Genomic DNA, 14,403 nt, shown 5'->3' on the forward strand with positions numbered 1-14,403 from the left:
CGCCCTGCCAACGCACTGCCACCGCCTCCCAACCCATCTTCAGAGCGTTTTCCAGGCCATGCCGGCCTCAGCTGTGCGCACTGCTGTCACGCAGCTAAAACCTCATCATTAGCGGCTGACTGTCTGCACCGTTAGCTCCAGATCCTTCTTCATGGCTACCCGAGGGCTTTCCGTCAGTGAAGCTCTGGGCACTGCCTGTCATTCTTGGGTCCAAGCCCACATTTCTTTGTGTGGCTGACACGTGTCCCTTGGTGCTGGGCTTTGCCTCTGTGCTGGCCCTGGTGCCCGCGAGCATGCCCTGCACGGTTCCTCAGGTGACCAGGGCAGTTGGCGACTCTAGTCTGTCAGATGCTGCTTGAGGATGGGATGTCCAGGCTGACTTTATTCACCTGGTAATGCTTTCGTGACACCTGGGAGGCTGGCCCCGGTGTCCCTAAACGAGCCCTCCATGTGGCTGGAGTGAACTGTCTCACGGATGCCAGGAGGTCAGCGTCATGGCCAGAGTCCGTGTGGCCCGAGTGCCACCCCCCGGGTCCTCTTCTCTGGGAGGATGCTCACTCAGAATTCAGGCTTTGTCTGAAAGCCAACTTCCTGCAGAGTCTTCCAGGGGCTCCTCTGCACTCCTCATGTGCTTATTGTTGTGTTCTTGTGGGCCATGACTGTGCTGTTGGGGTTCGTGGTGCTCAGCCCGTGGGGGTGTCTGAGTGTGTGTCCTCTGCAGCCGTGTGCTCTTGGTGTTGCCAGTGGGGAGACCACTCATGTATAAATATTTGTTTTCCTGAATAACAGGGTGGAATGAGGTGGCTGTGGGACTGTTCTTAATCGTGTTTCACACGGGGCGTGTGTTCCAGGGCCCTGAGGTGTGTGCAGACGGAAAACCTCCTCCCCCTCCAGGTGCTGGGAGGTAGCCGCTCCTTAGGGGTCCTGTTCATCATCCTTGACCCACAGTGGCAGTGACAGACCAAGGAAGGCGTTCCCGCGGGTGTGGGCTGCAGCCTTCGCTATTGGCCCTGGTCTTCATGTGTCTTCCTCAAAGTGCTCACCTGTGGCCCCATGCGCCGGCTGCCAGCTGCCCTGCACCATCCATGTCGTGCTGGCCTCGCTTCCCAGCCATCGGGAGCTCTGGGTCGTGGTGGGCTCTCCTCGCTGTAGGCAGCAGGATGCATGTTTGCCGCACATCGAGGGACAGGAACGCGTCCTCTCCAGTCCTCCAGAGGCTTGTATCTTATGAGAGGAAAGTCCAGAGGCTCGGGCAGGGCCCCGGGACCTGAGGCTGTGCCACCTGGCCTGACCCTCCCAGAGCCCCCTACTGGGTTTGTGCCCCAGGGACCCAGTGCTTGTGTGCACCCCCCATCTGGGGATCCCACTTCGCTAGGCTTGTCCCCCACATTGTTCCTGCCATTGCAGCGAGCAATTCCTATGGGCACTTTGGTTTGGCCAACAGAATCCTAGATCAGGACAGAGGTCCTCCTGGTCCTGGGGCCCTTCCTGTGTACAAAGGGACCATAACCTGCCTGGGGCCGCACAGCCAGTGGGAGCTCCTCCTGCCCGGCCACCACACCCCTGCTTCTTCCTGGTTCTGGGACCTCCTCCCCTATGCTGCTCAGCACGTTCCCAGGGCGTCTCCCGGGTTCCAGCCATCATCTCAGCATCCTTGTTCCAACGGCCTCTGTCCCTCTGCCTCTCATTGTCCCCAAGTGGCCACCTGACTTGGTTTTTACCTCTCTGTCCTTTGCCCTGCCTTCCCCCCGTGGCCTCTCTGCTGAAGGAAATCCTTGTAGGCAGGTTGGGTGGGCTGAGGGTTGGGGTGCTGAATTTACCATCTGGGGTGTTCTCACGCTTGAACAGGAAGGGTCATGGCCCCGGAGCGGTCAGAAGTGGCGGCCTAGCCTGTCTGAGTAGCAGCGTGTGTGCCGATGTGAGCGTGACATCCCCGTCAGTGCACGCTGTCCCCACCTGCCATGTTTCCGCCTCGTGGGGCCAGGTGCCCCTTTCATGGTATCACACTTCCCCTGTGAGCTGCGGTTCCTGTGCAGACCCCAGCCCTGCCTCCCCCCTACCGGGCCTTCCTGCTGCTGGGAAGAGCACTCTGGGTGTGCGAGCCGAGGGCCCTGCACACTTACGGTGTGGACGCGCCCACTTGTGTCCAGCCGCACTGGTCCCTCCTCTGGCTGCCTCTGTTCTGAGCTCCTGGCTGAAGTGGTCTTCAGGGCCCCTGTGAAGCTGCCTTTTTGAATGTTTAAAGCATTCAAAAGATCAACTTTTCCAAAGAGCGAGGGAACAGGGAGAGAAAATTGTGGCATTTGTTTGAAAGATTCTTAGAGCTTTTTTTAGCTTAGACAGTTCAAAGAGCACCTCTTGTTAGTCAGAGGAATATTCTAGCATCCCTGGGGTGGTCACACCGGCTTAATTGGGACCCAGGCTGCTTTGAAGTCCTTTTAATCCTGCCTGAGCTGGGGGAAGGAATTTGAAGGCAGCAACTGTAAGTTTGAAATTTCTTCATTTTATTTACATGTGGCAGGGGACCCGTGTAACCCGTGACCTGATTCCCTGAAGCAGGTGAGCTGACCTGCTGGCGGCAGACAGCGGCTCTGGTGCCCGCTGCTGACCTCAGCCAGGAGTTTGCTCGCCTTGCGTCCATCTGTGTGGACAGTCCACACTCAGGGAGCCTGTACTTGTGCCAGAGTCACTTAAGGAGGGGCCTCGGGACCCTGACAGGCCTGGCCGAGGCGGGGAACCTGGCGGTCTCACAGGTCTCACCGATCGGAGGTCCGACCGCAGTCGCTGAAAGTCTAGCCAGAGGCTCGTTCTTAAACACGGACCCGTGGACCCATGTATTGTCAGCGAGCCACGGCCTGTTATCATGGGTCCTGACCTGACCCGCAACATGTCACTGCCCTCCTGGAGGGGGGGGGGGTCACTACCCAGCAGGGCACCTGGTTCTCCGCGCCCCTCGTTCCTTCGGTCCTCCCTCCGTGTGGCTCTGTGGACTAGATTCTGTCATTTATCGAATTTGCCTTGCTCCCGTCTGTCTCTGAAACAGTGTGAAGTTCTGCAGCTCGACGGGTGCTTGGGACTCTGGCCAGTCTTCTTTATTAAACACGTAAAACGTGTTATACACAGAAAAGCACGTCTTTTTTTTTTTTTTTTAATGTTTATATTTGAGGGAGAGAGAGGCAGACTGCAAGCAGGGGAAGGGCACAGAGAGAGGGAGACACAGAATCTGAAGCAGCTCCAGGCTTTGAGTTAGCTGTCAGCACAGAGCTGGACGCGGGGCTCAAACCCACAAACCGTGAGATCGTGACCTGAGCCGAAGTCAGACGCTCAACTGACCGAGCCCTCCAGGTGCCCCCAACATAGATGCATTTGTAATGCGTTGATCTTACTTTCTGGTTTTCTTTTCTCAGTGTGTGTATTTTTTGGTGTCAAAAGACCCACATGCATTAGTGTTTAGAATCATGTGCCTGTCACCTGTCCTTACTGTTTTCATGGCATGGTGTGTGTGTCTTGTTGTATGAAAGCAGCCTGGGTGCGCCCTCAGTCTGGTGGTTGCGGGTTGTGTGGCTGGGCACGCAGGCTGCTTTGTGCGTCTGTGCCCCCACCATAAAATGTGGGCTGTGGTGGCTCATGGCCTTGTCTTCTAGGGTTCTTCTGTTTGATTTGGACCTAATCCCCAAATCAAGTTGACAGAGAACCTCAGAGAATATTTTCTTTGTCACATGTGCAGTGGGTGGGTTCCTGATGGCGTGACCTGCAGCGTCTGTAGGGTGATTTTCTGCTGAGATTGCCCCTGTTTTTCTGCAAGTGACCAGGGTTCTGTGTTGTGTGTAGGGAACACAGAGAGCTCATCTGTAGGTCCTGGGCCATTTCCAGGGGTTTCGAGTCTGTGGATCGAGAGGTGGAGGTATGTGCACTGCAGTGATTGCAGGTGACATAGGCCACTGCTCCCATTCCAGATGACCCTCCCCATTCCGGTGTCCCCAGCCGTGGAACCCTGTGGGTCCCGTTGTCCTGTCCTGTGAGCGCGCCTGCTGTGCTGTCCCCCTGCCATGTGCTGCTGTGGCAGCTGCCTGCCCACCGCTGAGCCTGGCAGCAAGTCTCACGGGGAAACAGCACCCATGTTTAGGTGGAGAACCTCCTTATTGTCTGTTATTCAACTTTTTTTTAAACATTAGGGATAATGACGTGGGGAATGTAAGCTGGGCAGCCCCTGTGGAAACAGCGTGGAGGCTGTTCCGAACACTAGGATGGAATGATCCAGCTATTCTGCTTCTGGGCATATGTCCAGGAGTCAGCAGCACAGACTTGAACACATAGCTGCGTGCCCGTGTTCACAGCGTGCCCGCGTTCACAGCGTGCCCGCGTTCACAGCGTGCCCGCGTTCACAGCGTGCCCGCAACAGCTGATAGGCAGCTGATGACAGAGAACCAAGACAGGGTCTGTCCACAAGCGGGAGTGTCATGCATCCTTGGGAGGGAAGGACGCTCTGACATCACCTGTAAGATGGGTGGACCTTTCTGATGTGGTGCTCAGTGATAGGACTGTGTGGCCCTACTCATGTCCAGTCCACAAACACAGTAGGCGGGGGTGCCTGGGGTCGGGGACGGGTGTGGAGGGGGCGTTTGATGAGGACCTGGTCTCAGTTTGGTAAGATGAAAAAGTTCTGGAAGTGAAGGCCCTCGATACCCCAAGCTGGATGCTGCTTAGGAGGGTAAGTGTTATATCAGGGACGTTTTATCGGGGTTCAGAAGACAGATTGCCACCCCGCCTGCAGAGCCGCACACGTTCCTTCCTTGAGGCGCATTCCCTGAAGAGCATTTCTGGGTTGGCGGGCGTGGACTCCCCTCTTGGGTACATTTCTTACCCTGTCCAACGGCCTGACCCCCCTCAGGATGATGGGGGCGGCACAGCCAGGTCATAGCAGCCACACACCAGACAGGGAAGGCGTCCTGGGTTTCCTCCTGGAGGAGCTGCTTGACGGGGACCTGGGGACGAGCGAGTTCACCTTTGCTGTTGTCTGTGCTGCCCCCAGACACCTCCCGAAAGCCCTCTGCTGGGCCCCAGGGACCTGGTTGCTCCTGAAGCTCCTCCCCCGGGCCCCGGGGACCTGGTTGCTCCTGAAGGCCCTCCCCTGGGCCCCGGTGACCTGGTTGGTTTGAGTCCTTCAGTGCCTGATCCACCCACGTCCTCTCCTGGGGCGCATTTTCCCAGCACAGCGAGTGCTGGGGCAGCTTCCTGAGAGGTCACTTGTAGCCGGGCACCTCGCCCCTGGCTCACCCTTCTGGCTTTAGAGTGTCCACCCATTGCAAAACCCACCTCCCTGTCTCTACTTTTTCTTGTGTGGAACATTCCAGAATCTTCACCCCGCCATGCACTGTTTCTAACTGAAGCTCCTACATGGCGGTCCTCCAGGAGAACGAGTTTTCTTCTTGATCAGCTGTGGAACTGAGGGTGCACAAGACTGCACATAGTTTAACGTCTTGATTATTTATTTCATGTTGGACTTTGTATTCTTCCGTTATGTAATGAGGTGTGACACATCACTGTCATTGTCACCTATGCCTTGTCCCTGTTTCCCACGCGGCGTTACACGGATTGGCTTGTGTACCTCACCAGACAGTTGCAGAGGTTCCGTCTCTTCCTACTCTGTGCTTGATGGCTGTGTGAGGGTTTTCGGGTGCTCATGCTGCTGCATGCCTCGGGCCCAGGGTTGGAAATAGGCCCAAGGAGCCCTGTCGCGCTGGCGTGCCAGCCTGTGGTTTTCTGGGTGTGACTGAACCCGCTCTGTCTCTTTCTTGAAAAATGTCCTGTCTTTTCTCTGTCGCTGAGGTCGGGTGGGGGATTCTGGAGTGTGGCCGGGAGTTTTCTGTGCTTTGGGTTTCGAGTGTTGGCGGGAGTGACCAGATGGGTCTTTGGGTCCTGATGTAGCCAAAGTTGGAGCTGTGGGTGTTGGGCCCCGTACATAGACCACCAAGGGAAAGGCTGTGGGGTGGCAGCGTGGCCTCCAGCGGCTGCAGGCTGGCCTAAGGCAGGAGCGGCTGTGGGCATTGTGTGTGCAGTCTAGGTGTCTGCAGCCCGCGTCCCTGCTCTGCCAGGAGAGGTGGCTCATCTGAATGGTGGCACTTGGGATTCGAGGGCTGGGACTGCGGCCAAGGACCAGCCCACTGAGGGTCCCCGCAGGCGTGTGAGCCAGATCCTCAAGACTGGTTTGTGTGGGGGACCACCCACCCACTCCGGAAGGGGCAGCATGGGCCCAGGTGACCTAGGCCACAGACGTCCCTTGCCTCAGATGAATGGGCTATGTGGGCGGGGCCTGTGTTCTCCCCGGGGGAAGGGAGGGAAAGGATTCACTGCTTTGTTTGTAGGGCCAGGCCCCTGAAGGCCGCCCAGATGTCCAGCAGGACTTGGGTGTCTGATGGCCTCCGCATGAGTGTTGAGCTGAAGGAGCAGAGACCCCCGTGACCTGGGCATGGCCGGGTGTGTCTACCTGTGTGCGCATGCGCACGTGTGAATGCGTGGGCGCACCTGTGGGCGGCCCGTGCACGCTGGCCTGAGTCAGTCCCTTGTGGCTCGGGGACACGGGTGCCTGCCGTCAGTGGGACGGGGCATCTCACAAGGATGGCTTATTGAGCTCACTTTTCCCCTCTTCTGAACCGTTATGGTTTCCCCTCATCACTAAATTGTTTCATTTCAATTATCTTTGCTTGGAAGGAGGCCTGAGAGCCTGGTGAGAGTGAGTCTGGCTCTCTACCGTCTCTTAACGCCAGCTTCGGGGGCCCGATGCCGACCGCAGGGCATGAAGCTGGTTTCTAAATTGGTGTCACACGTTTCCCACTCCACTGCCTGGGTTCCAGATGGCTGGAGGGAGCCACGGGCCACCCGCCCTCTGGGAGAGAGCTGCCACCTCGGTCCCCGCGAGCCCTGAGAGACTGGATGGCCCTCTGCTGACGGTCCTCTGCGTGGGCCTGAGCAGATGTGGCGGGGCCAGAAGAGGAGGCGTCTGCCCGGCCTCCTCCATGCCTCCAGGGCTGGTAGCGGGCTGGGGGCCGGGGTCCTGTGGAATTGTTTTTGGTAAACGCGGCCCAGGCTCTAGTCACGGTCTGCACACCCCTTTACCTGAGTAATGCAGAGAAACGATCACTCGAGTGTCTCTGGCACGTTGCAGAAAGACCCCCTCCTGGCTTGAAAAGATCTTTCTTTCTGTGCCAGTGTCTTTAAGTCCTGAGGTTGCATGGCTTGAGGAAGCTCCCGGAAGAATGGGAGCTGTCATCCAAGGCCGGCTCAGCCTCCCCGTCCTGGGTGATGGTCTTGTGTGAGGTCCCTTAAATCCTCTCACCTGGGGAGGAGCACGGGGTTCCCACAGGCCCAGTGAGGGGCTTCTCCTCTGGGGGTGGGGGTCTGCGAGGGCGACTGCGAGGGGGAAGCCGGGTACTGAGGTGCCGTTAGAAGCTGGGAAGAGGGCCTTTGGACACCGTAGTGACCAGTAGCTACCCCCATAGCTTTGTGACAGACCCTCATTCCAGGGAGGGCCTGTCTCATGGGCATAGCTTTGGTCACAGCCCCATGGCTCCTTCAGGTACGCAGGAGGCCGTGGTGTCTCATGCATGCTGTGCTGCATGGCTTTGTGCTTGGTCTCTTGGCCTTGAGCTCACCTGCTACTGCAGGCGAGGGAATCCTCAGCTCGTGTTCTGTGGGACGAGTCTGGAACATTCCCGACGAGCTAGGTGTTCTCAGTTTCTCGGAGGCGTTGGAGCATGTCCTCATCAGTTACGGGAACCGATGCAGCCGGTCTGAGCAGCTTGAAGCCGACAAAGCACACACTCTGTGGGTGTCTCTTACTGTTGGGTGGGGGAGGGCATGCTGACCTGTGCTGAGCACCCCTACACCTCATCTCATCTCCCCTGCACGGTGACCCTGTTGGCTGGCTATTGATCTTTTTGTACAGGTGAACTAAAATTATGTCAAATGAAAGTAATTTACCTGGTGTTACGTGGCCAGTGGTGGGCTGCGGTTTGAACCAGGTCGGGATGCGTGTGCATAGCCACGCCACGCTGGCCTACGAATGGCGCGTGGGGCTTGACCTGTCCCAGGTCTGGTCACAGAATGAGGTCCCCCCAGGGCACGGCTGATGCTGACCTGTTTTTGATCCCGCAGGACCCCGGAAGACCTTTCCAGGTTCGTTGTTGACCTGCAGCAGCGAGAGCTCGCCTTGCAGGATAGGAACAACGCCCTCACCAGCAGGTAGGCGTGCCTGCCCATGTAGCCGTGGGTGCGAGTGCTTGGAGCAGCCCCGGGGCCAGGGACTGCGTGTCCCCTGGACTTGGCCGGGGAACAGCTGTGCATCACTGTTCCCATGGCCTTGGCCTCAGTGAGTGGGGGCTGGACTGGCCTTGAGGAGGCAGGGCGCTCCCCGGCGCTTCCTCGAGGCGGGGACCCTGCCGAGACCGCATGTTGCAGCCAGGCCGCCATCGCCTTCCTGGTGCATGGGGGCCATGGGAAGGATGTGTGCCTGGATCCGGAACCTCTCTGTCTTTGCCGTGGCGTGGGCTCTGACTGAGCCATCCACGGTGTGGACCCAGACCACGGGGGGAAGCGTCTGCGTGCTTGTGTGCATGTAGACCCGTGTGCTCAGGAGGGCCCAGAGGGAGGAGCTGGCACTGGGACGCCCCTGGCGGCAAGTAACCAGAAAGTCCCCTGACGGGCACAGTGAGGAGGGAGCCCCTTCCCTGGCGGGAACCCACCCCCACGGGAGCACAGTGAGGGAGGGAACCCCCCATGGGGGCCATGAAGGAGGAGCCCCTTCTGGCCGGAGGCCTGCAGGTGGCAACTGTTCTTCAGTGTTAGGTTTTTCCTCCTGACACCAAATGCCACTTCCCAACCCCATGAGGCCAGCTGGTGCTCTGTTGTTCTACCCTCTTCTGACCCGACCCCCCAGGTGAAAGGCTCTGTCCCACAAGCTGCCCCCACTCCAGACCCCAGACCCCAGTCCCGGGCCCCCAGGCTGCCTGCAGATCCAGGACTTCCCGCCAAACCCCAGCCCGGTTCCAGGATTTGCTAGAACAGCTCAGAATCCAGGAAAATGCTTTATGTGCAGTTATCGGTTTGTTCCAAAGAAGGTGGTCAGAGCTGCCAGGTCGGGGAGGCGCCAGGGGTGAGGGGTGGGGGTGCAGAGCTTCCATGTGCTCTATGGGTGCACCCCTCCCCGCACCTGGGTGTGCTCCCCTCTGGGGTGTTGATGGAATTTCCCTGCTGAAGTCACTGGCTGTCGGTGAGGATCTCAGCCCCAACCTGCGGTCCCCTACCTGGAAGTCCTAGCCCCCCTCCCCACAGCATGTGATTGGTTGCTCCAGCCACTCCTGCAGTCTCCTCAGTCCCCTTGTAGCTTGGGGCTAGGGTTGCAAGGGGCTCGTGACGAGTGACAAAATGCTCCCTTACCTCAGAAACCCCAGGCTCTTAGGAGCTTGCTGCCAGGAAAGGGGACAGACACCAGATGCTCATCCTGAGGCCACACCGGCTTCTCCCAGGATGGTCTTTCTCCCCTCTCCGGCAGCTCATCCATCCGCAGGCACCAAGGAGAGACTTGCACCTCACCGCCGGCATGCCCCCCGCAGCTGAGTGGCCTGCCCCGGAGCACTTCCTGCTGGGATAGGGCTGCCCGAGCTTGTCCATTTCCCTGGGGGGTGAGGGGTCTTTCGGTGGGGCGGGAGGGCAGCTGAGGGGTCTTTGATGAGCTGGCCTCAGCCCTGCATGGACATAATGTCTTGGGATTCGTTAGTAGCCAGAGAGAAGGTTCTCTTATTTTGGGGGTTGATGTCACTTTGAAAACAAGCTTTTAGAAGCATCTGGTTATGTTGGACATAATCACGTCAATTTAGCTTAAAAACCTCAAACGATAAAGATTGCCTTTTGCTTTCAAAGCTACTTACTGTCAGATGAAACAGGCATTAAAAATGACTTGAAATTGAAGCTTTTACATTTTTCTAGATGATCTTCTTCATTTTACTTTGAATTTGAAACAGAATGAACTGTCAGAGGGAAGGAAACTCATCTTCATTTTCCTCAGGCCCAACTGTGAGGTGGCAGGAAGGCCGGCTTCCATGTGGGTGCTGCAGAGGCGCTCCGTCCGTGGGGCCCCGCTGCGCACTCGCTTGTAGGTGTGAGTGCACAGCGACCTCTGCATCTCCGCTTTGGGATTGGCCAGGGAGTGGGCCCTGCCTCCGGCAGTAGTCCCCCCATGGGGGACCCCCAGGCACCTTGTCCACCGGTCAGGACCCTCCAGGAGTGAGGCAGCCGCCCAGGAGCAAGGGCGCATCTCAAGTGTTCCCTAAGAGCCAGCCCTCAGTGTCCTACTCAGTCTGCACATGGCCCCCGTGGTGGACCGGCTCTCACAGCATGTCCATGTCCAGGGCCGTAGCCCCATAGGAGGAGCCGTAGCTGCCTCCTGCCTTTCGGAGGAGAGCTTGGTTTCAGAGAGGCCAAATGCTCGGGGGCTAAGGGAGGCCATGTGGCTCCCACTGTGATCATTCGTGATAGATGGATGTGCTGGTCCCAGGGAGTGGCGGTGGGGACCCTGTGATGTGCGGGACAGAGAGGACCTGTGTGCCTAGCATCCTTCATGCAAGGCAAGAAGGCAACGTGGTCATTAGTCATGGCCTACGTGGAGGGCAGTAGGCCTGGTCAGGACGGTGGGCCTTACTTCTCATCTTCAGAGCCAGTGAAGCAGAAATTGCAGGTGCATGGGAAGAGGTGCCTCTGCTAGTGGCTGAGAAGGTGGGGTCTGGGCAGGCGCAGGTATGCAAGGGGCAGGGCCTGAGGGTTCAGAGGGCCTTCCTGCTCATACAAGCAAGGGAGCAAGCCAGCTGAAGCTGTGGTTCCCAGGCCGGAGGCTGGGCCCTGTGACTTTGGTCCCCAAGCACTTCTTCTGGTTTGTCCCTCACTGGGTCCTTCCATGGTGGCTTCCACTCACGCCGCATGCACCAGCCTTGCCTCCTCATTCAGGGAAGCCCCTCACTTGGGGGAAGACACATCGCCGAGCCACGGGCTGGCCATCCCCAGGGTGGAGCTGAGTGTGCCTGTACGTCGCTGCTGGTGGCCCTCGTTCTGCACTGCCACCAGCCTGACTGGGATGTGGGCCTCCCTGTGTGTCCGGGCCCGGGTGGGCTGGGATCTTTAGAGGCAGGACCCTTCCAGTGCCCTCCAGGTTGCAGGGGGCGGAGGTGCGTTCTTCCATTGGTTGTGCTGGTTCTGTGCACGTTTACTAACTGACTTCTGAGCTCTGATTCCATCACATCGCAGTGGGGCTTGGGTCTGCCGTGAGGACTGTTTGGAGGATGGTGCGGGGTGTGAGGATGCGCCCTGTGTTCAGGAGCGCCCTGGAGACGCCTAGAGGCACAGAGCCCTCTGTGTTGTGGGGCTGGGGGTCAGCAGGGGTCCTGGCTGGCACTAGGGCTGCCCTCCCCTCACAGTGGTGTTGAGAGCCCTCAGGCCAGGCCCCTCTGTGGCTTCCCATCTCGTGGCTGTTCTCGGACAGCCCAGGGCACTGTGGTCACTGATGCGAATGGGTTTGGTGGTGCCTTCAGGCAGGAATTTAATTACAGTGCAAGGAACCTTGTCTTTTTGTCATGGCTGCCATAGGTTTGGTTTTGGTTCTTGGAGACTGAAAGCTGATGCCCTTCCCCCAGGCTGTGTGCTGGGTCCAAGGTGACCAGAGGGTCTAGGTGTGTCCTCTGTCCCCAAGCTCCACACAGAGCTACCCCAATGCTGCTGTGAGCCGCCCCCGCGCTCGCTGGGCCTCGGCACGCAGACCAGCCCCAGCATGCAACCTGGTACCACTCACAGCTGGCATCTACAGCCCCTGTGCCAGGAGGTGGTTTTCCTGCATGGCCCAGACCATGGCCATGCTGGTGTCTGTCAGACTGATGTGCTCTGAGGGCACCTTGAACAAGGAGTCCCAGGTGAGGGCAGGGCTTTGTGGGCTGTGGCATCTGGGGCTTCTGTGCCTTGCCACAAGTGAGGGCTTACGTTGCGGAGTGGGTGACAGAGTGGGTGACGGAGTGGCTGCACTCCAGGGTCTGGGTTCCTCTCCACGCGTGGTGAACGAGGTGGTGCTGGGGGTGGGGGTGGGGTTTCCACGCCCGGCACCTCACTCACAGTGTCCCACCTGAGAGCCCGGGTTGGGTGCTGTCCTTATTCTGTACAGCAGAGGCACCTGAGCTGCAGGTGGGACAGACAGATCTGGAGGCTGGTCTGTCTGGTTCAGAGCACCACATGTTCACATGAGGACAGAGGCCATGCCCCTGCCAAGTGCTTGATGTGGCTGCAGAGCAGGGTCTCATCACTTGTTCCTCTGCTGTGGTGGGACGCGGCTCTTGGCCTCTTGGATGGGGGTTTGAGGAGGAAGCCGCCGTGCAAGGCAGCCAGGAAAAGCCGGTGACTGGTGCAGGTGCAGGGGGAGCTGTCTGCATCTCTGTCTGCCGTGGACTCTCGAGAACCGGTCCCTCAGCCCCTGCCCTGCGTGCTCCTGCCACGCACTTGGGAAGGATGAGTTCCTGGGCCTCTGGGCCCCGCCCGAAGTGCGTTATGGCTCTGACCCTCCCGTCGCTGCAGGTGGTTTAAAGCATTGCCTTCTGCCCCCTCTGGGTGAGGCTGCCTCACAAGAGCCCTCGGCCTCAAGCTGTCAGGGGCCACGAGCCACTATGAGTGCCTGGGCCGTGGCTAGGGGTGCCTGGGCCCTTGCTTGGTGAGGGTCCTCGGCGGGCGGGTGGCCCTCTTGCATGCTCCCACCTCCAGCTCCAAGCAGTGCTGCCCTTGGCTGTGCGCTTTCCCGGCAGCCGGCGGGCCGATGGGCGCTCTGTAGGCCCTGAGGTGGGGCTAGGATCGCATCAGGGTCATAATTCTTTGGTGGCTCTTTCCTTGCTGCTGGTGTGAAGCACTTGGGCTGTCTTCTCAGACTGCCTGGAGCGTGCTTAGGCCTTGTCACCTGTGTCCCCCTGCGTCTGTGTAAGTTATGGTGCTCTCAAGCTGTCCCCGGGCCAGTGGGGCTGATGACGGCCGCAGAAGATTCATGATGGTCGAGGCCCTGTTCTCTCCGTGCATAGGGAGCTCTGTGCCTGGAGTGCGGGTAGGTCAGGGGCCTGAGGCTCAGGCCGCCCATGCTGGAGTCCTGGCCCGCCACCACGTTGCTGTGTCTGTGGGCAGTAGGATCGGCTTCTCTGCCTCCCCTGTCAGGACGACGGTGGCTGTAACTGTCACGGGGCTGTGAGAGCTCAGTATGGAGGCCCTGGCAGTGTCAGGTGGACGAGAGCCTAGTGAGGGAATGGGGTGGCCACGGGCAGTGCTCTGAGTTGTCCCCTGCGTGTGGCCGGAGGAGGGCACAGGGGCTGGGGTCGTGGTCCGTGGGAAGGGCAGTGGTGGCAGGTGAGAGAACAAGACTGGTGAAGTTTTGGTGAGAGCTCGTGAACAGCCATCTGCCTCGTGCATCCACGGAGGGTGACCAAGAAGTCACTTCAGACGTGATTACGTTGAGGGGCCCGTGAGGTCAGGTAGAGGTCATCCCTGCCTGTGACCCCGCTGGTCCCCGCTTTGCTTGGGTCTTTGAATTTCCCGGTGGCCTGGGCTGGCTCCCACCTCAGGCGTCCCGTTAGGTTGTGTCATGTCACAAAGTGAATCTTTGTTACACGCTTGTCTAATTTGTACCCCGCTTGGGGACGTGTCTGGGCTGTGGGAGTCACGGCTGCAGTTGTGGTCAGAGTGACACTGAGTGTGTGTGGTGCCCGCGCCTCGGACGTCGGTCCCCGGGCGTTCTCAGTTCAGTCCGGGGAAACCGCGGGTGTTACGGGGGCCCCGCCTGTGGAGCACACCTGAGTCCCAGCGCCGACCCCGCCCACGCCGGCTGTGTCACCGCCTCCCTGTGGGTATGGCCCCAGCCGCTCTCCCTGCCCCATGGGGTTGGCATGCAGCAGGGGCCCCTGGAGATGTGCACCAGACCACGTGCCCCAGGTGGCCACAGCTGTGCAGAATCTTTTGGGGCATTCTGTCTCACCTGTCAGGGGGCCCATGGTCTGTCGCTGCCCTCAGGGCCTGGTTCTCTCACCAACTTCCATCACCACTGTGTGCCCGTGCCCTTGCCCCCTCCTGGCAGCCGTGGAGGGGACAGGTGGGCACCGGTGTTGCCCACAGTGGGCCCAGCACCAGCTCCCTGGCTCCCGACACCCGGTCTCAGCCGCGGTGTGGCCTGCTCTCACTGCGGTCGGCTCTCCCTGACACTGTGGCGCCCGAGTGGCTTGCAGCCATTCCCACACATCCTGCTAGAGGGTAAGCTGGGCCACTTTGCTGTATTTTGAGTGGTGAGTCGTGTAATTCCCCATAATGGCTCCTGCAAAGGCTCTTCCTGCTCCAGGTTTC

The 14,403-nt window shown here is 59.2% G+C and overlaps 1 protein-coding gene across 4 annotated transcripts in view; it reads left to right on the top strand.

Annotated features, from left to right (window-relative positions):
- MAD1L1 (mitotic arrest deficient 1 like 1) overlaps positions 1-14,403 on the top strand; it is a 305,713-nt gene that overhangs the window by 44,351 nt on the left and 246,959 nt on the right. For all 4 annotated transcript variants that reach the window (XM_077758777.1, XM_077758780.1, XM_077758779.1 and 1 more), the window contains exon 10: positions 8,155-8,241. In XM_077758777.1, coding sequence (XP_077614903.1) covers positions 8,155-8,241 — 87 coding nt within the window. The remainder of the gene's footprint in view (positions 1-8,154; positions 8,242-14,403) is intronic.

Source organism: Crocuta crocuta, unplaced genomic scaffold (genome assembly GCF_008692635.1).
Source record: "Crocuta crocuta isolate KB4526 unplaced genomic scaffold, BGI_CrCroc_1.0 scaffold273, whole genome shotgun sequence".
In the NCBI taxonomy this organism is placed as follows: Eukaryota; Metazoa; Chordata; class Mammalia; order Carnivora; family Hyaenidae; genus Crocuta; species Crocuta crocuta.